Source organism: Xenopus laevis, chromosome 5S (assembly GCF_017654675.1).
Source record: "Xenopus laevis strain J_2021 chromosome 5S, Xenopus_laevis_v10.1, whole genome shotgun sequence".
Taxonomy (NCBI): Eukaryota; Metazoa; Chordata; class Amphibia; order Anura; family Pipidae; genus Xenopus; species Xenopus laevis.
Window position 1 is genome coordinate 137,282,977 of NC_054380.1, and position 25,789 is coordinate 137,308,765.

The window sequence follows — 25,789 nt, forward strand, 5'->3', positions numbered from 1 at the left end:
TTTTTGAGTGAAGATTAAATTTCTTCCCAAGCTACAGGCTCAGGGCTACAGCACAAGGGCCACCCAGAGAGAATTGGGTGGGTTTTCTGAATTATAATGACATAACAAGAAAAACAAATGTGCAATAGTGGGACATGTGTAACCTGAGATAAATGGTCTGACGGCAGATGCACCCCAACTACCCCTTTTCTTTTGGTGTGTATAGGAATTGTTTAAAATAGTTTTAAAAAGTGTTTATTGGAAAGTTGCCATGTCAGGAAGGGGTAGTTGGGTGTGAGAGACCCTACAGATAAGCTGGACGGAGAAAGAAGCAGGGGCCGTAGCTTCTCGGTAATTCTGACGCTACATTAGTTGTTGTGCAAGAGGTGGTTATGGTTTTCCAGTTAAAGTTACTTTAGTGCATTGCCCTGGTAGTGCCCAGTCACACAGGAGACGCCCAGCTAAACTAAACAGCAGGGACAAAGGAGCTGACACCCTATGGCTCAGATATTGCTCAGTCATTGGATTTGGCAGGAAGACAAATAAAGGGTTGTATTGTTGTTGGGCTTTATATACAGTAAATATACAGGTATGGGATACATTATCCAAATTATGGAAAGGCTGTCTCCCATAGACTCCATTTTATCCAAATAATCCAAATTTTTATTTTTACTCCTTAATAATAAAACAGTAGCTTGTACTTGACCCCAACTAAGATATAATTAATTTTTATTGGAAGCAGAACCAGCTTTTTGGGTTTATTTATTGATTTTCTAGTAGACTTAAGGTATGAAGATCCAAATTATGGAAAGATCTGTTATCTGGAAAGCCCCAGGACCTGAGCACTCTGGATAATAGGTCCCATACCTGAGCTGAGATCCAAATCCGTGTGTTGCCACCCGAGTGATGGTCTAAATCAGGCTGATAAGATGGTCCAGCCCTAGTACCAGCAACCATATTACACGGGGGCTTGTGCCGACCTATCAGAAGAAGAAGACATCACCCGGCTCAATGTTCTTCTCATCCGATGGGAGTTTCCAGCTTTTCCAGGGATGGGCAGAATTATCAAAGATGTAACAGAGGCATAACTACATGGAAGCAGACCCCCCACAACCCCAAGACAGAGAGGACCCAGTAAGAACCTGTAAGACTTTATTTCTTGATTACATGGGGGTTGACAGTACCTTTAGATAAATATCAGTTATCAGACCCTGCTTCCATGGGAAAGGCCAGGGAACCCTTCTAAGTCCTTTCCACCACTTTAACCTTCTTTGTGAGTCTACGGGTGCGAGTGAGGCCCATGCACATCAGGATATAACACATCCCCATTGTAGGTTCAGCAGCTCCTCTCTTGCAATCAAGTGTGGGCAGTCAGGACTGGGCAAATTTCCCAATGAAACAAGAGGAAACACACGAGCCCTGCAACATTCAACCAATGGAAATGCTACAGTGCAGACAACACCCTTCTTTGGCTTCTGTCTTGCTTCACGGAGTTTGCTCTATAATTACAATAGCTGCCCCGGATCTACAAACAAATTGCACAAGGTTAAAATCTAGTGGCAAATATTGATTTCCACAAAGTATTAAATGTTTTGTCCAGAGGTCAACAAGAAACTTCATAGGTGCAAACAATGTGTTTAACTCAGTAGTAACCTGCATGGGTTTTTTAGGGTATCAACTAATTTCCACCCCCCAGCAAATAATTGTCCTGAAATAATTGCAATAACTCAATTTGGAATCTTTCACAACAAGTTTCACAATAGGAACAGGGTCATTGGAAAGAGTCACTTCTAGTAAAAGCTGTCACACCTTTGGCAAGGAAATATGGATAATATATACGTACAGTACATATGTGTAACAGTAAAACTATGCAATAGAAATAATATGCACTGTATTTATCAATGGGGAATCGTTGGAGGCGTCTGTGATCTGTTTACTCTTGGTATCATAGTGGAGACCTAGTGGCTTTCCCACAGCTGATCATCATACATTATAAGTTAATCATCGCCTTGAGTACATGGTGCTCATCTAGACGATAGAAGCTGGCCAGGCATTTAAAGATCTCTTTGTTTGGTAAAATCACCCAATGAGCAGACCTTTTGGCCACCCATGGATAAGCCAATTTGGGCATATCAGATTGTTGCCCCTCAGACCAATAATTGGGATCATTCTGCAGGCCTATGGAGACCTGTTTGGTGAAGACCCCATCAACACACCAATGTTTTAACTGACCAAAGAAATTTTCAAACCTGCCCAATAAGGCCATGCCAATAAGCTGCCCATTCATTTCTGAAGTTGGAATATTTTATAACTCCGTGTATGGCCAGCTTTAAAAGGCTTGACATATGCCCTTTTGTCAATATAATTGCTGAGATACTATGTAACTGTTCTGATTACCTTTTTTTCAATGGCTGTCACACTTTTCACATCAAACCCCCTTTAATGGCCCAACCTTTGGTTGGGACTCCCCTTGATGGTCCAATCTTTAGTTAGGATTCACCATGAAGGTCCAACCTTTGTCCAGGGCTCCCCTTGAAGGTCCAGTCTTTGGTTAGGACTTTCCTTAAAGGTCCAACCTTTGGGTGGGACTCCCCTTGAAGGTCCAGTCTTTGCTTAGGACTTTCCTTAAAGGTCCAACCTTTGTCCAGGGTTCCCCTTAAAGGTCCAGTCTTTGGTTAGGACATTCCTTAAAGGTCCAACCTTTGTCCAGAGCTCCCTTTGAAGGTCCAGTCTTTGGTTAGGACTTTCCTTTAAGGTCCAACCTTTGCCCGGGCTCCCTTTGAAGGTCCAGTCTTTGGTTAGAACTTTCCTTTAAGGTCCAACCTTTGGCCAGGGCTCCCCTTAAAGGGCCAGTCTTTGGTTGGGACTTTCCTTAAAGGTCCAACCTTTGGTCAGGGCTCCCCTAGAAGTCCACCTTTGAACGCCAACCCTTTGATCAGGGCACCCCTTTAAGCTCCAACATTTGGATACGGTCCCCTTATCATGATGAGTACAGGTATAGGACACTATCAGGGTACCACTCATTCAGTCATGGTTCCAAGAAAAATATAGGGTAGAAAATACATATTCACTAATTGTTATTGTGTTTGGGAACCACTGCGATAGATACATGAGCATTGCCTCTGTAATGAGGGAACCAAGTCAATGATTTTCCAGAGCAGTGTAATCTGTTTCTGCTTTATAAATAATATTCTATAAATAAAATAAGATATTTTTTCATTTGCCTTTACATTGCCATGCACTATTTTTGCAGTACAATGTTCCTTGTGTATCAAAATGTGACCAATGGCCTAGCAAACAGGAGATAAGGTGGTGGGCCCATGACTTGCCCTTGACATTTTGTGATTATCTTCACAATGCAGCTGTTCCAAGGGAAGACTCTCCCAGCAGGCAATATCCAGCCAATGCCCCCAATAGGGGGATGTCCTTGTACATGATTAGCTACTCTGTAATCTCCATATCATGACCTTGAGACTGGGGTCCTTGTAACCTGTAAACTGCACTTTGTCTGGAATTCTGCACAAGGAGTGTGTGTGACCCTGGACTTTTTCCACATTCAGAGGTTACAGAAATAACCATCTCTAGAATGTCTCCCTGTTGTCAACACCTCACTAGTCCTGGAAGGGTCTCAGCCTTTGCCTAATGCTTTGTTTTCAGTGGGAATGAGATGCAGATGGAGTTTATGTAGATGTTTGGTAAAGTTTACATGCATTTAGCCTTAACAGTGAGGAAAGGAACATGATGACTACTGAAGTCCAATACTTCTAAAAAGGCAGTTTTTTTAGATGTTGAGGTTCTTTCAGAAAATATCTCCCACTTATCACCACCTTCTCTTGATTCTTGGAGGAAGTTTTAACCAAAGAGTCCCAAGTAAATCTTATCAAAAATGAATCTACATCTGTGGCCAAAACCTACTTATTGTCAAAGTGGCTGAAAAAAGATCTTTAAGAAGATCACTAGAAGGAACCTTTCAACTGTTGAGCTGATAACCACATTATTAACTAAAATACATTTGTTCCTGAACAGTTTTTGTGCGTTGGGTTGTCTTTGGGCCAACGTGGAATCCTCTTGCTCGCAATTCTGATCTCCTAATGCTTTGTGGGCCCTCTCAGGCTTTGTTCATCTGGAGCAGCTTTTGGAAGTGGTGCTAAAGAAAGGAATTGTTGAATCTTGCTCATTAGACAGGGTCATTGTGTGCAGAACGTGTCTCAGCTATTCCTACAGCTTTTGTACTGCAGAGACCCATTCACTGATCGTGAGAAAGGTGGGGAATACTGATTACCTGCTCCCTCATCCCCTCAGCTTTCTGTTAACCCTGTATTTGCTCCCTGCTTTAACCCTTGCTTGCTATTTCATAGTTATTTAACCATCATATTTCTGTGGAATCAAATTTAATACTAGTGGCCCATTAGGACCAATGTCCAATTTACACCTCCCCACGCTCAAGTGGGATTTATGTTCCTCTGTCCCTCTCCAGATGGGGATGTTTCTGTACTATATTGAATTCTTGTCATTTCACAGCTACTGCTGACATGTTGTCCCATGTTTCTTTACAAGCTGACACTTAGGGGCAGATTTACTAAGGGTCGAAGTGAATTTTCGAAGTTAAAAACTTCGAATTTCGAACTATTTTTTGGGTATTTCGACCATAGAATAGGCCTAAATTCGACTTCGATTCAAATTGAAAATACTTTGAATATTCGACCATTCAATAATCGAAGTACTGTCTCTTTAAAAAACTTTGACTACGACACTTTGCCATCTTAAACCTGCCAAATTTCTATGTTAGCCTATGGGGACCTCCTAGAACCTATAGCCAACATTTGGCTAAGTTTTTAGAAGTCGAAGTAAAATCGTTTGTTCGATCAATGAAATCGTTCGAATCATTCGTTTCGAAGGATTTCATCGTACGACCGAACGATTTGATTTCGACCGTAAAGTGACAAATTCGACTTCGACATTCGAAGTCGAAGTAATCCAATTCGAAGGTCGACTTTCTAATTATTTTCCACTTTGAAGTTCGACCCTTGATAAATCTGCCCCTTAAAGGGATTCCGTCATGATTTTTATGATGTCGTTTCAGTGTCTAAATGACACTGTTTACACTGCAAATAATTCTCTCTACAATATAAAATGTCATTCCTGAACCAGCAAGTGTATTTAGTTGTAATATTGGTGTGTAGGTGCATCTCAGGTCATTTTGCCTGGTCATGTGCTTTCAGAAAGAGCCAGCACTTTAGGATGGAACTGCTTTCTGGCAGGCTGTTGTTTCTCCTACTCAATGTAACTGAATGTGTCTCAGTGGGACCTGGATTTTACTATTGAGTGTTGTTCTTAGATCTACCAGGCAGCTGTTATCTTGTGTTAGGGAGCTGTTATCTGGTTACCTTCCCATTGTTCTTTTGTTTGGCTGCTGGGGGGGGGAGGGAGGAGGGTGATATCACTCCAACTTGCAGTACAGCAGTAAAGAGTGACTGAAGTTTATCAGACTCACATGACTGGGGGCAGCTGGGAAACTGACAATATGTCTAGCCCCATGTCAGATTTCAAAAGTAAATACAAAAAAATTATTTTGCTCTTTTGAGAAACGGATTTCAGTGCAGAATTCTGCTGGAGCAGCACTATTAACTGATGCATTACTTAAAACATGGTTTTATATTTGTATATAAAATATTTCTAAAACCCAGCCACGGAAAGGTTAAAGAAAAAGGGGCGGCTAACTTGAATCACCTATTGCGACGGTATCCAAGCAATCCATTTTGCAATGAGCATTTGTGCCGTCTCAGAGTGACCCGTCAATTTGCAGGTATGTGGCAACATGAGACGGGGAGGGTCATTGTATTTCAGCATAACAGCAACGTGCAATAGACTCCAGTTTGACTCGTTTCTATAAACGGTATCCATCCCTTCCTTAAACCTAATGCAGGGCTAGACAACTGGAGGCCCACGACATGTTCTCTAGATGTTTAAGGGCACCACCAGACTGGTCAAGAGCTCCACTGACCCACTAAGGATTGCCACCTTTTCTTGAAAAAAATACCGGGTGTCCTATATTTTTATGCATTTCCCCTATTTACAAGATTGGGATCTAGCTTAATTTTTACCAGGGGAAAGCTCAGTGTATAATTCCAATTAAATCAGGAGACTGAAGCCTTGAGCTGAAATCTCCATGAACGTAACACTGGGGCCTCATTAGGCAAAGAGATTGTTATGTATTGACTGTCAATGTAAGACCAGCAGATGGCGCTGTTACATGTTACAACTGTTCTGCTGATAATTGTTTCCCAAGCATCTGCCTCTCTATCTGTTCTTCCTGCCAACTTGTTGGTAGTTCAGCCATGTTTTCTCCTGAGTAAAATGAGTTCTACTCCCATCTCATATGAACATTTTCTGTATTACTACAGGGTCCAGAATATAATAGATATTTTCCATTATTTTGAGGTTACAGCAACCTTAAAGGGGCTGTTCACCTTTAAATAAATTTTTAGTGTAATGTAGAGAATGATATTCTGAGACAATTTGCAATTGGTTTTTATTTTTTATTATTTTAGTTATTTTGCAACTCTCCAGTTTGTAATTTCAGCCGTCTGGTTGCTAGAGTCCAAATCACCCTAGTAACCATGCATTGATTTGAATAAGAGACTGGAATATGAATAGGCGAGAGTCTGAATAGAAAGATGAGTAATATAAAGCAGCAATGGCAAAACATTTGTAGCCTTACAGAGCATTTGTCTTTAGATGGGGTCAGCGACCCCCATTTGAAAGCTAGAAAGACTCAGAAGAAAAAAAGGGAAACATTTTTTTTAAAAAAAATATTAAAAATAAATAATAAAGACCAAATGAAAAGTTGCTTAGAATTAGATGTTCTATAACATAAAAATTACTTAAATGTGAACCACCCCTTTAATAAAACATGATATACAGCACTTGCAGAGGAGGCAGCATTACCCCCAATTTAATTTTTTATATTCTAAGGGCCTCAGATCAGTACAATTGTTTTACTTTCCAACCCAACCAAGCGATAGAACTCACAATCTGTAATGAAATACCCATTTCACATGTTTATTTTTTGGTTGTGATTTCCATTAAATAACAGACGAGTTAATACCATAGCTATTAAGCTTGAAAAAAAAGCATTAAATATTTATCTTGACCTAAGTGTTATTTTTCTATTGCACAAATTTTTTTTATATATAAATAATATATCTACGCTTGCCTTATGTACAGCACCTACATCTGAGACTAAGAGTATCTACCAATTTGCATTTTATTTTTAATTTTTTAATTTTTTTTAAATTTAATTATTTTTTTTAAAGTGGTTTATTTTAAAATTTTAAATGCTAAAATTTGATTTAACTCTAAGGACTACAAGACGTGTTCCATGAAATGCCAATTGCCCATAAAACCCTAATTGCCCTATGATGGTCATCCAGAAGGCTAAGGTAATAACAAATTTCCAATAAAAGCTTTAAAAAAAAAAACCACCATAAATAATTTTTTAACCCTATAATAAATACAGGTATGGGACCTGTTATCCAGAATGCTCGTAACCTGGGGTTGTCTGGATAACGGATCTTTCCATAATTTGAATCTTCAGTCTACTAGAAAATCACATAAACATTGGGGGGGATTATTTATCAAAATGTGAATATTTCTGATTATTTTTAAAAAAAAGCAGCAAACTAGTATCCACGATTTGACCCTTTTTATTAATAAAAAAAGTATTATTTCATCGGATCTGGGAAAAACTATAAAATCGAGTGAAAATTTGAATTGTAAGATTTTTTCTGATTTTCTTCCCAAATTGCTCGGTCTTTTTCAGGATTTTACAGAAAAGTCTGATTTTTTTTTTAATTTTTGCCTGAAAATCCAGCAAAAGTTGGATTTTTTTTTAATAATTCCAATGCAAACTTCAGAAACTTTCTAATAGAATAGGAACCTAACCAATTGACTTATACAACCCGGCAGGTCTGAAATGCCCGATTTTCGAATTTGGACTTTTTTCAGCATTGGGCTTCAATAAATCCCAAAAAATTTTAGGGTTTTTTTTCCCCAACTAAAAATTAGGATTTTATAGTGAAAAAAAGATTTGAGTTTTTTGCATTCGGACTTTAATAAATAACCCCCTAAATAAACCCAATAGGCTGGTTTTGCCTCCAATAAGGATTAAATTATATCTTAGTTGGGATCAAGTACAAGCTACTGTTTTATTATTACACAGAAAAAGGAAATCATTTTTTAACAAGAAGAACAAGATACAGGTATGGGACCTGTTATGCAGAATGCTGGGGTTTTCCAGATAATGGATCTTTCTGTAATTTGGATCTTCATACCTTAAGTCTACTAGAAAATCATATAAACATTAAAGAAACCCAATAGGCTGGTTTTGCTTCCAATAAGGATAATTATATCTTAGTTGGGATCAAGTACAAGCTACTGTAAAGAAAAATCTAAAAAGATTATTTGTTTTTAATGGAGTTTATGGGAGATGGCCTTTCCGCTTTCTGGATAACAGATCCCATACCCGTATAATATTTAGATATATATATACATAGGACTCTTGAAAGGACAAGTCAGCCATAACCCACCTCTTGGGAATATCATTTTATATAAAATCTGTGTTTTTGCTCCATTGCAATAAGGTCTGTGGATTTATGAATTGATCTGATTGGCTACAGGTGGGTTCTAGTCCACACCCTCACCACGTACCAGTTAGAACATTAGGCATTGTTAAGTTCCCCAATAAACATCACATTTATATACATTTGTCCTAGAATAATTCCTGTTCTGTTTGCAAAAACCCCATGCGATATTTACATGCCAAACTCCAGGCAACATAGATATATACAGTAAATTCTTATCCCGAGCGCTGCCACAAACTGATTGGACAGTGGGGAAAAAAAACGATAGAAATGTATATACATGTATGTCTAAAATAATTTCAGAATTTTAAATTAAGACAATGCAAATCAATAAGACCATGATCACCTCCATATTCTCTCCCTTTACATTAAAGAAAAACTTTCAAGTAGTGTAGAATATGATCTATGGTTTCCTTCAGGTTACAGTATGGTTTTAGTTCCATAGATTGTACATTGGCACGTGCAGTTGTCCCAGAAAGCTCTTGCCCACCGACTGGATTTTGTTGGACATCAGGCTCAGTTTGCCTGGAATGCCAGTCTCCCAGAGTTCAAGTAATTGAGCATGGTAGTTACCAGCTCGGCCATATCGAAATCGTGCTTCCACCCCCAGTCCTTGCGAGCATTGCTGTCATCAAAATTCATCGGCCAACTGTCAGCTAGAACAACAAGATGAGCGAACGTTAGGATTGGACTCAGGAGATCACTGAAATAGCTACTGCTACAATTCAATCAGAATTTGTTGTTTTTATTAAGGAAGTTCCATGAAACATCTTGACCACTCAAGTAGCCTTTGCATTAGTCTAGCCAACAACAACATTCAAATGCTCCAATTGGGTACCATTTAGCCCCATGAACATGCTAATGTTTTGCCTGGGTACTTGCACCAACCTGATGAAGGTTCTAATGATCTAACTGGGTATTTGCACCAACCTGATGAAGGTTCTAGTGATCTAACTTGGTACTTGCACCAGCCTGATTAAGATTCTAGTGATCTAACTGGGTATTTGCACCAGCCTGATGAAGATTGTAGTGATCTAATTTTGTACTTGCACCAGCCTGATGAAGATTCTAGTGATCGAACTGGGAATTTGCACCAACCTGAAGAAGGTTCTAGTGATCTAACTGGTACTTGCACCAGCCTGATGAAGATTCTAGTGATCTAACTGGGTATTTGCACCAACCCGATGAAGGTTCTAGTGATCTAACTTGGTACTTGCACCAACCCGATGAAGGTTCTAGTGATCTAACTTGGTACTTGCACCAGCCTGATGAAGTTTCTAGTGATCTAACCAGGTACTTGCACAATCCTGATGAAGATTGTAGTGATCTAACTTGGTACTTGCACCAACCTGATGAAGGTTCTAGTGATCTAACTGGGTACTTGCACCAGCCTGATGAAGATTCTAGTGATCTAACTGGGTACTTGCACTAGCTTGAGAACATTTTAAGGTCTTTACTACTCATGTTTCTTCTAGCCTTTAGAAGTAGAGGGTCCATCCATACAATGATTACAACAGTTGCATTCACCTAACACTTTTATAAATGTTAAACTGAAGATCTGCAACATGTTCAAAAATATCAATAGTTGCTCACCAATGGCTTGCCGGACGGCATCCACATCATAATTCACTTCAAGCTCTGGCATGTGCTTCTGAACTTCTTCTGCTAGCTCTTCAGGTGTGAAACTCATGGCATTGATGTTGTAAGTCCTCATAGTAAGTGAAGAGGCAGGTGCCTCCATTACTTCTAGGGTAGCCTTAAGACAATCATCAATATACATCATGGGCAAACGAGTGTCTGGTTTCAGGTTGCATGTGAACCTTCCAGTCTTGATAGCATCGTGGAAAATCTGGACGGCATAGTCTGTTAGGAGAACATAAGAACATAGGGTGGATATAAAGCCAGAAGAACATGATGATGTGCATTAAGGAAGATTATGGCCAACATTATCAAGATGATGCCCATTATTAAAAGACTGAAATGCCTGAAGGTCAGTGAAAGCCTATAGCATTGTAGAGAGCCAATGTGAAGGACAATTATAAATGGGGTGAGTGTTTATTTGCGGCTATTGTAACCCCTAGAACTACAGCACAATTGCGTTGACATCATGGGCAGTATAGTACTTTTGGCAAGGTAACTGTGCATGCTTTTATTGGCACAGGGGATACTTGGAGAAAAAAAGATCAAACTTGGTGGTGTGGAACTCTAGAAGAAAGTACCTGGATCATTGATTTTTATGGAAGAGGAGCACCAACTCTGGCCATAAGGATATTAATAAATCTCACTGGGGGGTGTCCAATACATTGTCTATAAGATTATTACCTGTAGTTCCTCCCCCAGGTTGGGAATCAGCAGAAATGATTCCAGGATAACGGAGGCATCGGAAGTCCAGGCCGTATCTGTAGTGGTAATACTGTACAAACAGAAGAGAAAGAAACCCACTGTGAGATCTACATGGTAGAAGACTGTATACATCACCTGATACTGTAATCTGTATTGGCAAACTCTTATTAAAAAATATAATAATGTAAATAGACAATTAGCCAACCAGTCACAGCTGATCTTCAGGCCAAGAACTCTTTCCATGCTCAGCCTACACCTTGCATGAACCAGGTAACCAAATCATTTTGTTTGATTCTTTTTTGTATCATTGGTACCAATATAGAAGAATAAAAAGATAAAACACAAGCTATAAAGCAATTGTACCTCTCCCATAAGCTCTGCATGGACTTTGGAAACACCATAGATTGTCCTTGGTCTCTGCACACACAGATCTGGAGTTGGGTTTCTGGGCGAGGTAGGACCGAAGGCCCCGATTGTACTGGGCACAAACAGACGCAGCCCGTGTTCAGCGGCAATATCCAGGATATTGTGTAGCCCTGCAGAATGGAATAGTAGTTTATATCAGAACAGGATTGAATGACTTGATCCAACCATGGACATCAATCAACGTGTTTGTTGTGTAGACGGCTCACCGGTGATATTGACCGCTCTGGCCAAAGGAACGTTTGCCTCTCCGACTGCGCTGAGCAAAGCACTGTAGTGAATGAGCCACGTAATCCGATTGTTCACAACGATCTCACGTAGATTCTTGTAGTCCAGTATATCAGAGTAGATAAATGGCCCTGAGATCATAGTGAGGAACATTACAGCTGGTCAGGAACAAGGCATATCCTTATCTTGCATAGACCTAGGCTTAAGCCTTTTTAAAGGCTAGTCTGTTGGAGCACTGTCTTTAGTTGTAATGGAGCTAAGACATTTTTCAGAATCCTTTATTTATATAAAGTACTAAATGTGAGATATGTGGCCCATCAGTGTTATGCTGACCGAAGGACAAGCTTTAATATAAATTTCTACTGCCACCATCATCATCATCAAGGATACATTCAGGTCGCTTTCCCTATCTAAGCACCTTGGCAATACATTTTGTCTCTTTTATAAACCAACAGCAAGTCTAGTGGAACTGTCTCCGAGCAGATTGTTTGGGTAAACAAAAGCTCTGCTTGAGGCTGTTCCATTCAAAAAAATAAACCAATAGAAGTCCAAAGGGGGCATCCAAGCACTCAGGAAAAACTCCACAAGTGCCACCAAAAATAATGTAAAAAAATATCATGTTAATTGTGCATTCATCAATAAATTATCTGTATCTCCATTGACCCTACGCGTTTCGTGCCCTCCCAGGGCACTTAGTGATGGGATCCCATTGTGGAGTGCTTGGATGCCCCCTTCGGTCTTCTATCGGTTTATCCATTCCCTAAACCATGGGTTTGGTGCACCTGTACCACTTAGTGAGTGACCAATATATTGTGTCCTGCACATCAGATTGAAGACAACCACAAAAGTCAGACAAACACAACCTGCAATGCTTGTGCTGCTGGAATAAGTTGCGATTCCTATACCTTTAAACTGTAGCTGGCAGTTGCTCTCCCTCTGCCGCCCTGAGCCAACCCTCCTGGTACCATTGCCAAACTAAAAGTCACAATTCACTGCAGGTTCTCCCAACAACACATGGTACCAATCTGAGTTCTTACCGCTGTAAAAGACGCTGTCTGGAGGTTTACGTATGTCAGACAGAATCACGTTGTTCTTTCCATAGCGTTTTCTGTAAGGAGAGGGGGGAAAGAAAAGTTGAAATGTGCCAATACGACCAGTGGTAAAGGGAAAGTAGAACCAGTTTCAGTAATATAGTCATACTGTATATTATTCCCTTATAAAACAGATCTACTTTTCCATAGAACTTCATATATTTTATGGCTGCATCCTGTATCCCATAGCGACGGGTCAGCAGTGTCACTGGGCTAATGGAGTTGGATCAATATAATAAAGGAGCTTGGTGGCCGCTGTGAGTTAATGGAAGGGACAAACATTTGCCAATTAATTATATATGTTTGCCAAGTCCCTTATTCCTAAGCAACCAATCAGCAATTAGCTTTCACTAGTCAACAGCAGCTTCCCCTCTCCTCCTCCTCCTCATAAAAGAGAGAATATGATTTTATTTGCAAACAAGTCCCCATTAGAAGCCACAGCATCAGTACATCAGGCTATAAATAAATAGTCATCAGAAATTCTATTTATATTTTCCCCGCACTCAGCATACCTCAGCAGTTTGGCAAGTCCCACGCCCAGCTGGCCCAGTCCTCCTGCAATAAAACATCTACATTTAGAATTCACAACATCGTTGCTTTGAAATAAGACCAGACTCCATCAAGTTCAAGCCCTCTAATGACCCCCAGGGCACATCCATAAACTATATACAGGTATGGGATCCGTTATCCAGAAAGCTCCGAATTACGGAAAGGCTTTCTCCATAGACTCCATTTTATCCAAATAATCGAAATTATAAAAAATGATTTCCTTTTTCTGTGTAATAATAAAACAGTCGCTTGTACTTGATCCCAACTAAGATATAATTAATCCTTATTGGAAGCAAAACCAGCCTATTGGGTTTATTTAATGTTTACATGATTTTCTAGTAGACTTAAGGTATGAAGATCCAAATTACGGAAAGATTTGTATCTGGAAAACCCCAGGTCCAGAGCATTCTGGGGTATAGTTTTTATTTCTAAATGACACTGTTTACACTCCAAATAACTCACTGTACAATATAAAATGTCATTCCTGAACCAGCGAGTGTATTTAGTTGTAATATTGGTGTGTAGGTGCATCTCAGCTCATTTTGCCTGGTCATGTGCTTTCAGAAAGAGCCAGCACTTTAGGATGGAACTGCTTTCTGGCAGGCTGTTGTTTCTCCTACTCAATGTAACTGAATGTGTCTCAGTGGGACCTGGATTTTACTATTGAGTGTTGTTCTTAGATCTACCAGGCAGCTGTTATCTTGTGTTAGGGAGCTGCTATCTGGTTACCTTCCCATTGTTCTGTTATTAGGCTGCTGGGGGGGAAAGGGAGGGGGTGATATAACTCCAACTTGCAGTACAGCAGTAAAGAGTGACTGAAGTTATTGGAGTCACATGACTGGGGGCAGCTGGGAAACTGACAATACGTCTAGCTCCATGTCAGATTTCAAAATTAAATATAAAAAAAATCTGTTTGCTCTTTTGAGCAACGGATTTCAGTGCAGAATTCTGCTGGAGCAGCGCTATTAACTGATGTGTTTTGAAAATTTTATTTTTTTCTTCCCATGACAGTATTTCTTTAAGCAGAGACACTTTGCCCTGCACAAAACATCACTAAAGCGAGGATGTGAGAGAAGGTGGATAGAGCTGCGAGCCCACCTGTGATCAGCACGCGAGGGTGGTCTGTCTCAGAGAAGGACACGGAGTGGAAACTGGCGTCCGATGGCACTTGGCGGGGAGAAAAGCCGATGCACCTGATAGGCATAACGGAGATCTGACAGCCACATACAGGACTACGAGTTATCTGATTGGCCACTCTCGTTAATGTCCGCACTACAGGCATCTTCAGGCTGGAACTCTGGAAGGGAAGAAGATGATTCGTTTCTATCAGCCTGTGTATTTGAATGAAAGTCTTGTGAGCAGCAACTCTGACCCCTGATACTGTACCAGCTGAGAAAGGTACAGTTTCTTGACCCTAGAGCTTACATTCTAAGTGGGTGGGTAACTGAAACAATGCCATAATTACTGAATTGGTGTGTCAGACACATTCATTGGCACATTCAGCCCAGGTACAAACTATTTCCACAATGAACTGTACCCAGGCGGCTGGTTCTAAGCCTTTCTCCTTATATGGACTGTACACCGCAGGGTTAAACATCTGCTTTCCCCAGTGGGAGAGGGCAAAGCTCTGGCAGAGAAAAGGTTAAGGCCACAGGTTGCCAGCGTGGCAGAAGGAAGGCCGGGCTCTCATGGAGGGTCTGTAGTGAGTCACGTACTCCTGAATAAGCACCGACCCCACAGCTAAAATAACTCTAAATCCTCTTTCAGTTCCTCCCAGTGACCCCTCCCATGAGCCCCGGGGGGGGGGGGGGGCAGCTAATCATCAGTAATGAGGGGAGAGACATTGGGGTATCAGGCACATGTGCCAGGAGGGTGGGAAGCCTAATAATAATCATAATAATAATCATAATAATAATAATCCACCTGGTAATTCACAAGCCATAACATTAACATTCCAATCATTCAGCCGACCCCCGTCATTACCTGGAATAACCAGAATACCTTCCATTTAATATAATTTTATTTTTTTTTACTAATAACTGAAATGATAAAATCCTGCCCACACTGACTCCCTGCACCATTAGCTCCGGCTCACTCCCGGCACCCTGTGTTCCTTCCAATTCATTTCTCCCCTCCATGTCTGGAATATCAACATTAGCGGGAAATAAAGGAAAAGTGTGTCCTGAGCTGACCTGATCCCATTACAGCAGAGCTACACACACACACACAGCTACACATAGAGCTACACAGACAGCTACACAGACACACACACACAGATACACATAGAGCTACACAGACACACATACAGAGCTATATACACATACACAAGAGCTACACACACACAGCTACACAGACACACATAGAGCTACACACACACACACACACATACAGAGCTATACACACAAACACAGATACACAAGAGCTACACACACACACACACACACAGCAGCGGTGCCAAGAGGCAGAGGATTAGCGACAATTTAACAGCAGTTTCCTTGTGTTTCTCATACGCTCAGTATAACAGTGTCCTTCCCCCTAATCCCATAGTAACACAGTAATATAGTAACATACTAACATAGTAATATAGTAACAGTAGTATAGTAAGTTAAGCTAGCCATAGACCTCGCCAAACGAGCGGATTCGCCAAACGAGCGGATCTTTCCCGGAAATGCCACTATAGATTGGGAAGACCCGTCGGAAGCCCCCATACACGGGCAGATAAGATGTCAAATTGGTCCAAACGACTGATATCGGCAGCTTTATCTGGTCATGACCACCTTTAGGTTGAAAAAAGACTCTCGTCCATCAAGTTCAACCTTAAGTCTATATATAACCTGCCTAACTGTCAGTTGATCCAGAGGAAGGTGAAACCCCCATTTGTAGTCTCTCCCATTTGTCTCAGATTCAGTTTGCGTTACAATCACATTATCCTGCAGTTACACAGTCTCACTATTACTATAAATCCCTCTGTCGCACAATTAATAGAGTTTCTGCCCCTCGGGTACAGCTGTACAGGGGGTGCAGAGCCCAGAACAAGAGGGGTCCCAAGTGGAGCAGCTTTAATGCAGATGTTTATACAGTTGTTCTCTAGGGATTAGATTGGCTTCTGCATTATAGGAGACGATGGACTGTACCAGATATGTTTAGGGGGGGGACTAGAACCTACCTTAGGATAAAAATAAAGGTTCCCCTCTGCTTGCCGGTGCCTTGCTCCTCACGTTTCTGTGGATCTGCAAACCCAACGTGCGCTCAGCCTTTTATAGGGCACAGCCTCCAGAATACGCCAATCACACAGCACGAGCCGCATGGGAGTTGGCCCCTACGTCACCAGGAAGGAGGGGCCCCGCACTCACATTTCATTCTCAAGCTCAGCCAATAGGACGAGCAGCTGAGACCGAGATCTGGCAGCACAATTCAGCCCTGCAACTGGCAGACTCTTTGCACAAAACTGTCACCCCTCTAACTGCCACATGGTCCTCCCTTCATTGGAAGGAGTTAAAGCGACACGTCCCAGCACCACTCTTTGATTCAATTCCATGCATTTATTTTGCAGATCTACTTTAACAGGTTCTGCTGTGTGTCTCACAGGACTGTTGCTCTGACCCCACGGGTCCATCTGGAAACACAGCCGTATAAGATATTGCCAGACAGGAATGGACACAGTCACTTGTGTACCAGGAAATTTATTCCCCCAATAAAAATCCTACTAGATCATGGATAATATTGGCACTTAAGGGGTTTATACCAATATACAGCTCTTGCACAAATACATTAAAATCTATATTGACCCCATATAGACAGCCTAACGCATTTCATGCTTACCCAGCACTTAAACATAGGGGCTGTATACTGGTTAGATAGATAGATAGATAGATAGATAGATAGATACCCTTTTGGTCATTGCCTATAAAAGCATAGTAATGGGCAGTAAATCTATTCTTTATTGAATTGTGTGGGGCTTTCTAGAGGATATACTTAAAGGACAAGGAAATGTAAACTAAAAAAAGTAGTTGTTCATTATGTTTTGTGCTTCTGTACCAGCCCAAGGCAACCACAGCCCTTTAGCAGTAAAGATCTGTGTCTCCAAAGATGCCCCAGTAGCTCCCCATCTTCTTTTCTGCTGATTCACTGCACATGCTCTGTGCTGCTGTCACTTACTGAGCTTAGGGAGCCACTCACAATATACAGTACACATAGAATAGAAATGTCACAATATAAGGCTGATTAGTAATTAATACACATAATTACTACATGGCAGCACAGAAACCAGTGCAATTAGCATCAGAATTGAATAATCAGCAAACCTGTAGCATCAGCTTATATTACAGCCAGGGAAGCTCATTTTCTGCTGGATAATTAGTGACGAGCCCTAAGCTTAGCTTCTCAACAGCCAATCAGAGCCCACTGAGCATGTGAGTGTCACAGACACTTTCCAAGATGGTGACCCCCTGTGACAAGTTTGAAGTCCTGGATCATTGCTGCTATTGACAAGCTCAAACTTTAGCCTCATGCAATAAGTTCACTATATAAAATATGCCATTTTAAACCATATTCATTTATAGGGTTAAGTTCTCCTTTAAAGGGTTTATGCTGACATCAGTCTAAATCTGATGGAACTGTGGCTGCTGCAGAGGATGCTGGGAGCTGTAGTTTGGCTGCATAGCCAGAATGTACTATGTGGTATATTGAGCTTTCAGAGCTGGTCTGTCTTATTTACTGGCCATTATATTGCTTTTATAGGCTCCTTATCCCATGAGGACATACTGGATCCAGCAGGTATAAGGGGCGCCACTCATATCCTGAGCCTTTCACTGCAGCAGGAGGTTTAACGGATTTATATACTGAAAATTAGCGATGCACTCAATCCACTATTATGGATTCGGCCGAACCCTGAATCCTTTGTGAAAGATTCGGGCGAATACCAAACCAAATCCGACTCCTAATTTGCATATTCATATGCAAATTAGGGGTGGAAAGGGGAAACATTTTTTATTTCCTTGTTTTGTTACAAAAAAAATGTACGCAATTTCCCTTCCCGCCCCTAATTTGCATATGAATATTCAAATTAGGATTCCGATTCGGTTCGACTGGGCAGAAGGATTCGGCCAAATCCGAATCCTACTCCTGGCTGAATCCCGAACCGAATCCTGGATTTGGTGCATCCCTACTGAGAATATATAACAAAAAAATGCCAGGCATTACCCTACCCTAAAACATGCCCAGGGTGCCCCCCACCCCTGAGTGGGTGCTGATTGGCTAAATGGCAGTGTTGGGAAAGAGCATTATGCAATGAGACAAACTGGTACCTTCCCTTTTTATTATATATATATATATGAGTGGGAGCTGCCATACTGCTGGCTGGGCTACAGCACATAAACATATACACATATATGTATATATCCAACGATCATGTTTTATATTCGTACCAGCAGGGTATTAGCACTGGGGTCCCACAATCCTCAGCAAGAGCAAAAAGGGGAGGTGCCGGGCTCATCTGGAGGAGGGACACAAGGTGAAATCTCATACCCCCCCCATGTGCAGAGAATTAGGACATTCCTGGAATGACAAGGTACAAGTACAGACCAGTCTGAACCTGAAATTCACTTCACGGAACAGAAGCCGACAGACCAAATACAAATAAATATTGACACTTATCAGGTTGTACCAATGTTAGTGACTGGCTACTTGGGGGGCACACTAGCCCAAGGTCATTAGAGGTCACAGAAGCCTGTTGGGGTCAGACGCACCGGATTAACCTTAAACAAAACAGGGCAGGGACCTCATTGAGCAAAACTGCGGAGTAGGTAGAGACTGGATTAGAGAGTGACGACGCGCTTATTCCTGGCCAAGCTGCTGCCTTTAAAGGGGAAATAAACCCAACTTTACCATACTGCTTAATAAAAGCAGCTTTCGAATATACTTTCATTACAGTGATTGTTGTAAGTGTAGAGGTTACTGAAAGTGCTTTGCTACTCCCTGCACTGCAGGTTCTGACTACATGTAGCAGTAGTTTGCTCGGCTCCAGTCCAGACTCCATTTCCCACAATGCCTTCTGAGAGTCTCCTGCTTTACAGGACTGTCACTCCATTTCCCACAATGCCTTCTGAGAATCTCCTGCTTTACAGGACTGTCACCCAAGACAAGGTGCCCAAGTCACCAAGTTTTCTCTGTAAAACAGCAACAGGTATCCGAACCAGACAGCAATATTAGCCCCAATGACCCTAAATCATAGGGGTGCCTTGGGGCAAACAAAGTGGTTTCGATATCCAAGTCTTACCCTGTGCCCCCTTTGAACTCTGATGATATCTGCTGGCAGTCACGTAGGAATTGTCTGAGCACAAAACTGAATGTCACGGTGATGTGTCTTTTATCAGCCTCATCTACTGGCTCCCTCGTAACAATGACCGGAACTACAGTCGGCGCAATGATCTCACAGGGTGAAACAGCCAAGAGGAGGCAGGTTACCTTGTTCATAAGAGGCAGGAGGGGTGTGAGGGCATTAGGAGAGGAGCGTGGATGACATTTGGGAGAGAGAAAGAGAGGTGGGAAAGGGGAGGAAGGTGGTTATACAGGGAAGTGCAGGGTTTTCATAAAGTTAAAGGTTAAGTAAACCTTTAAAATAGAGGCTGCTTTGATGTTTTGCTGCTTAGGAAAACAATTAGAAACCTTTCTCACATCTTTCCTAAGCAGAAGAACATCAGCCTCTTTCTTTCTCCTGACAACTTCCTTGACTACTTGCTGGTCAGACTGGTGGGAAAATGACCAGCAGGTGGCGCTGTTGTAACAAAATTCATTCATATTAACAGTACATGTATCCCTTAATATCTTGGAATTAAGAGAAAATAAATAATGAGTGTTCATTGCAGAAGTGCTTAGAATAGCCCCCTCAACAATTTTACATTCATTTATTTTTAAGGTTTTCTTATCCTTTAAGGTTACAGACAAGGCAGATGCTGACACACCTTATACCAGGGGGTACTACCAGTGGTATAACTGGATATTACAGTTCCCCACATCAAATTATTTTTAAGACCCCCAAAATGTCTAGAGGTTGATCTGTTTTACCAATGTTTATTGAAGTTTATGAGAATTAGGGCCTCGTGGGGCCCCTATACTTCCTGAACTCCCTGCAGCCGCCTGGTCTGATTTCTCTATAGTTACACCTCTGGGTACGACAACCCCCTGTGGTCAGCCCCTACCAACTCTGTATATAGCGACACACCCAGGGATGTCCAACCTGTGGCCCTTTATAATTGCAACTCCCAGAATGCCACATCCGGCCTTGGGCTGAGTACAGGGTGCTGGGAGTTGCAGCTCAGCTAGAACAAAGAGCTGCAGATTGGCCTGTGTGTGTGTGTGTGACATCACTCAGGGGCAGATTTATCGAGGGTCGAATTTCGAATTTGAAAAAATTCGAATTCAAAAAGACCAACCGAAATTAAGTCAAAGTTTTTTTTGGCCGAATAGGTTCGTTTTCGATTGACTAAGTCCATATATAGTCCAATTCAAATCTAGGTTTTTGCCAAAAAAAATTGAAAAGATTTTTCAAAGTCCACCAATTGACTCCAAATAGGTTCTAGGAGGTCCCCCATAGGCTGAAACAGCAATTCGGCAGGTTTTAGATGGCGAATGGTCGAAGTCGTATTTTTAAAGAGACAGTACATGATAAATTTCGATGTTCAAATTTTCTAATTTTTTTCATAATCGAATTCGATTTGGACTATTCCCTAGTCGAAGTACAAAAAATAGCTCGAAATTCAAAAATTCATCTCGACCTTTGATAAATGTGCCCCATGAGTGATCTGCAGCAGAGGGAGCAGTGTTTATTATTAGTCATCTCTAATAATGGGGCCCCTGGGAGAGTTAGGGCCCAGACACACGTGACTAACATGTGACTAACTGCACAGACTCCCAGGGTCCCTATTATATCCCTCAGTGTCAGTAACATCCCCACATCAGAGCCAGAGATTCAGCCCTAACACAATCACTTACCGGTGAATGGGAGACAGTGAGTGAGAGATTCTGCTCTTCAGCAGGACAAAGCGCTGACCCTCTGACAAGTTGCAGAATTGCATCAGCTCTGCGTCTGATCGCGACCCCCGTGCGCTAAATACCGGCCGGCTTCTCACAGCAGCCAGCACCCGATTGGACGAGCGCAGGGTGGGAGTGTCCGCTCCATTGTGACATCTAGAAAGGGGAGCCACGCCCCGCTGATGACGTCCGCTCAGAATGCGGCTGGGAAGAATTCTATAACGCGGCTGCGGCATTCGCTGCAGGGTGCGTCGTGGGTGTGTCCGTCTAGACCAATAGAAACAGAGAAGGCTGGTCTAGACCAATTGCGCCTGTAGTGGTGTGTCTATCTCAGCCAATGGGTGTAGAGACTAGTAACAGCGCTCGCTTAGCAGCGGTAACGGTGTCACGTGCAGGACAAACGTCTGTGTGTGCGCAACTGGAGTGTGATTGCTCGGCGCACGTATGGGATTAAAGGGCTGGTTCAACTTTACTTTATTATAGAATGGCCAATACTAAGTAACCTTTCAATTGGTCGTTATATTTATTTTATAGTTTTTAAATTAAATGCCTTTTTCTTCTAACTCTTTCCAATTTTCAAATGGGGGTCACTGACCCCATCTAAAAACAAATGCTCTGTAAGGCTACAAATGTATTGTTGTTGTTACTTTTTATTACTCCTCTTTCTATTCAGGCCTCTCCTATTCATATTCCAGTCTCTGATTCAAATCAATGTATGGTTGCTAGGGGAATTTGAACCCTAGCAACCAGACTGCTGAAACTGCAAACTGGAGAGCTGCTGAATAAAAAATGATAGGCCCAATGATAGGGGGTCGCAATGATATGGGGGCGCTGGGCAGGTACCTGTTAAACTGTCTTCTGCCTCCCCCTAGTCCGTGTTTGCTGCCCTCTCTCCCCCCTCCCCTCCCTCCCCTGAGCTGCTGCACATGTGCAATTTGTCTCGTTTCACAATAAATTTGCAAAACTCCCAAAAAATGTGAGAAACAGCAAAAAAAAATCACAAAACGCATTGAAGTCACATTCGTCACATTTTGCACATTGTATAACTTTAGTTACCCTTTACTATACTGATGGCTAACAACATGAGTCAGACACCGCTCAGCTGAGCTCTCTGGGTCCCACGAATTGGCTCCTGACCCAACTATAGCAGTGAGGGCTTGTGATGAATCTAAATATAGACTGTCTGCTACATACTGTATGGAATATAGACTGTCACATACTGTATGTAATATAGACTGCCTGCTACATACTGTATGTAATATAGACTGCCTGGTACATACTGTATGTAATATAGACTGCCTGCTACATACTGTATGTAATATAGACTGCCTGGTACATACTGTATGTAATATAGACTGCCTGCTACATACTGTATGGAATATAGACTGCCTGGTACATACTGTATGGAATATGGACTGTCTAATACATACTATATGGAATATAGACTGCCTAATCCATGCTGTATGTAAGTGGATCTGATTGTGTGTGGGTTTCACTGGGGCAGGAACTCCCTGTGTTGTGCTTTTGAGTTACAGACATATGGGCTGTTTATGTTAGTGGAACTGGGCATCATTGTGGCCCCAGAACTACTGGCGCAATGTTAACCCTCCACCACATTACTGGAGATGGGCAAAGTATATAATACTAGACATTAAGCCCGTTAAATTACTGGCGCTAGAACATATGTCGTCACATACCTCCCAACATTTCAGAATGGGTAACATTAGTAGGCAGGGCCCCCTTTGTAGCACTGGTGGCCAGGGGGTTAATGCTGGTGCCCAGGGGGTGTTAACATGGGGGTTAACATTGGTGGCCAGGGGGGGGTTAACATTGTGGCCAGGGGGGGTTAACATTGGTGGCCAGGGGGGTTAACATTGGTGGCCAGGGGGGTGTTAACATTGGTGGCCAGGGGGGGTTAACATTGGTGGCCAGGGGGGTGTTAACATTGGTGGGCCAGGGGGGTTAACATTGGTGGCCAGGGGGGGTTAACATTGGTGGCCATGGGGGTGTTAACATTGGTGGCCAGGGGGGTTAACATTGGTGACCAGGGGGGGGTTAACATTGGTGGCCAGGGGGGTTAGCAGCATAGCCCTTAACACTTCACATCCCCGTTACCTGCTTTCTACTCCCTACTATCTTCTCCCCTCCATCCAGCACAAAGACAACATCTCGCCTCACCTCGAGCCACAAGTAGCGTGACCCGCGTCAGTAAAATAAAGATGGCGGCGCCGGCTGGGCTGCAGCAAGCTCTCGCGAGACTTCAGACCCGTGGGGCACATGCGCAGTAGCTCATTTCCACGGACACAGGGACTGGACGCAGAGACACTTGGACTTTATTATATTATATAGGATAGGCCACTACGTACTCACTGATCTCAATACCCCCCTGTGAGCATCCCATAGCCCAGTGACCCCTATAATTCCTCCAAATGAGCAGTCATTCCCAAACCTTGCTGTAAAGGCATATCCCATAGTCCACTGCAGCCCCAACGAACCCCCCAAGAACAGGGCATATTCGCTGCCAACAGATGTGCCCCAAAACTGAAGTTGTCAGGAGAAAGAAAGAGGCTGAGGTTCTTCTGCTTAAGAAAGATGTTAGAAAAGTTATCTGAGGTTTCTCATTTTATTCCTAAGCAGAAGAACATCAGCCTCTTTCTTTCTCCTGACAACTTCCTTGACTACTTGCTGGTCAGACTGGTGGGAAACTGACCAGCAGGTGGCGCTGTTGTAACAAAATTCATTCATATTAACAGTACATGTATCCCTTAATATCTTGGAATTAAAAGAAAATAAATAATGAATGTACATTGCAGAAGTGCTTAGAATAGCCCCCTCATCAGTTCTATATTCACTTATTTTGAAGGTTTACTTATCCTTTAAATTGCTGCTTTAAGTGAGAACTGAAGATGAACTAAAGTAGGGCAGAAACAATTGTGTTCAGAAAGACCTGCAACGATGGAGGTTGGTGTACAACACAAATGAGAGATGCCGCAAGCTGAGACATTTGAAATTTATTGTACAAGAGGCACAAACGTTCTCACTTGATCGGACACGCAGAACCGTTACAGGTCAGGGCCCAGCTTTTATGACACGTAAAAGCAACAGTAAGACTGGGGGCCAAGGAAGAGGATTATGAATTCATCTCCACATTTCCCCCATGCCATTACCCTAAAAAACCGGAACAGAATCTGTACCTGCTCTTATTGACAATAAATAATTAGTAACAATCAATAATAGGAATGAAGTGAAGTCGGGTTCATTACTGTACAAATAGTCACAATCACATTCGTTTTTCCCTTTGATACATGGATAGGGATGCGCACATGGCTTCTGCTGTCGAACCACAGTTCCCAGCATGCTCAGCAGTCCATGGGGAGCTGTAGTCCACCACAATTTTATGCAGATATGCGCCATCCCCTGTCCTAAGGTATTTCCAAATAATCTAATAACCAATCAGATTTACAGAAAGAGACAAACACAGGTACGACGGAGTGCGGGTGACGGGATAACCTGGGTGTTGTGCAAAATTTGCAAATGGATAACCTGTAGGAGTGAGAGAGAGGGAGGGGGGGATTGAGGAGTAAGCGCTGCAGGAGACAGAATCAAGTGTTCATTATGTAACATCGCCATCTGGTGGACAATCCACCAAGAGACAAGACATACAGAAAACATTTTAGGACATCTTTAGGGGAAATCACTCTCCTGCATGAGATCTCCTAAAGCAGAGGGATGCAGCATCGCATTTTCTCTAAACCCATCCTGAAAGGCTGCAGTCTCATCTCCGTCCTGGGTCCTCCCTAATCAGCCTTCAGCTCTTCCTCCTCAGCCGTCAGCCTTCTCTCCTCACCCCTTAGTACAAATGCTCTCCATCCTCAGCCCTCCCGCCTCAGTACAAACACATCCTCAGCCCTCAGTACAAACGCTCTCCATCCTCAGTCCACCCTCCTCAGACATCAACCCTCCCTCCTCAGACTGGCTTAGGAGTGGAGGTCTGAGGCGGGATGGCTGAGGATGGAGAGCATTTGTACTGAGGGCTGAGGGTGGAGAGTGTTTGTACTGACGATGGAGAGTGTTTGTACTGAGGATGGAGAGCATTTGTACTGAGTGCTGAGGATGTGTTTGTACTGAGGAGGGAGGGCCGAGGATGGAGAGCATTTGTACTGAGGGCTGAGGGTGGAGAGTGTTTGTACTGACGATGGAGAGTGTTTGTACTGAGGATGGAGAGCATTTGTACTGAGTGCTGAGGATGTGTTTGTACTGAGGAGGGAGGGCCGAGGATGGAGAGCATTTGTACCGAGGGCTGAGGGTGGAGAGTGTTTGTACTGACGATGGAGAGTGTTTGTACTGAGGATGGAGAGCATTTGTACTGAGTGCTGAGGATGTGTTTGTACTGAGGAGGGAGGGCCGAGGATGGAGAGCATTTGTACTGAGGGCTGAGAGTGTTTGTACTGACGATGGAGAGTGTTTGTACTGAGGATGGAGAGAGTTTGTACTGAGGAGGGA

At 42.4% G+C, this 25,789-nt stretch overlaps 1 protein-coding gene across 3 annotated transcripts; it reads right to left on the reverse strand.

Annotated features, from left to right (window-relative positions):
- Positions 1-8,406: 8,406 nt before the first annotated feature.
- Positions 8,407-21,537, reverse strand: tdh.S. Of its 3 annotated transcripts, none has more exons than XM_018266014.2 (9): positions 21,248-21,386; positions 14,354-14,552; positions 13,219-13,261; positions 12,653-12,723; positions 11,597-11,746; positions 11,328-11,500; positions 10,944-11,034; positions 10,215-10,484; positions 8,407-9,277 (listed from the first exon to the last, which is right to left on the reverse strand). In XM_018266014.2, exons 2-9 carry the CDS (start codon positions 14,535-14,537, stop codon positions 9,138-9,140), a joined length of 1,122 nt encoding a protein of 373 aa, XP_018121503.1. In that variant the 5' UTR covers positions 14,538-14,552; positions 21,248-21,386; the 3' UTR covers positions 8,407-9,137. The 3 variants fall into 3 exon arrangements, with proteins under 3 accessions (XP_018121503.1, XP_018121504.1, XP_041421034.1); XM_018266015.2 differs by lacking the exon at positions 21,248-21,386 and adding an exon at positions 16,422-16,568; XM_041565100.1 differs by lacking the exons at positions 13,219-13,261; positions 14,354-14,552 and having other exon boundaries at positions 21,248-21,537.
- Between the last annotated feature and the right edge of the window lie 4,252 nt (positions 21,538-25,789).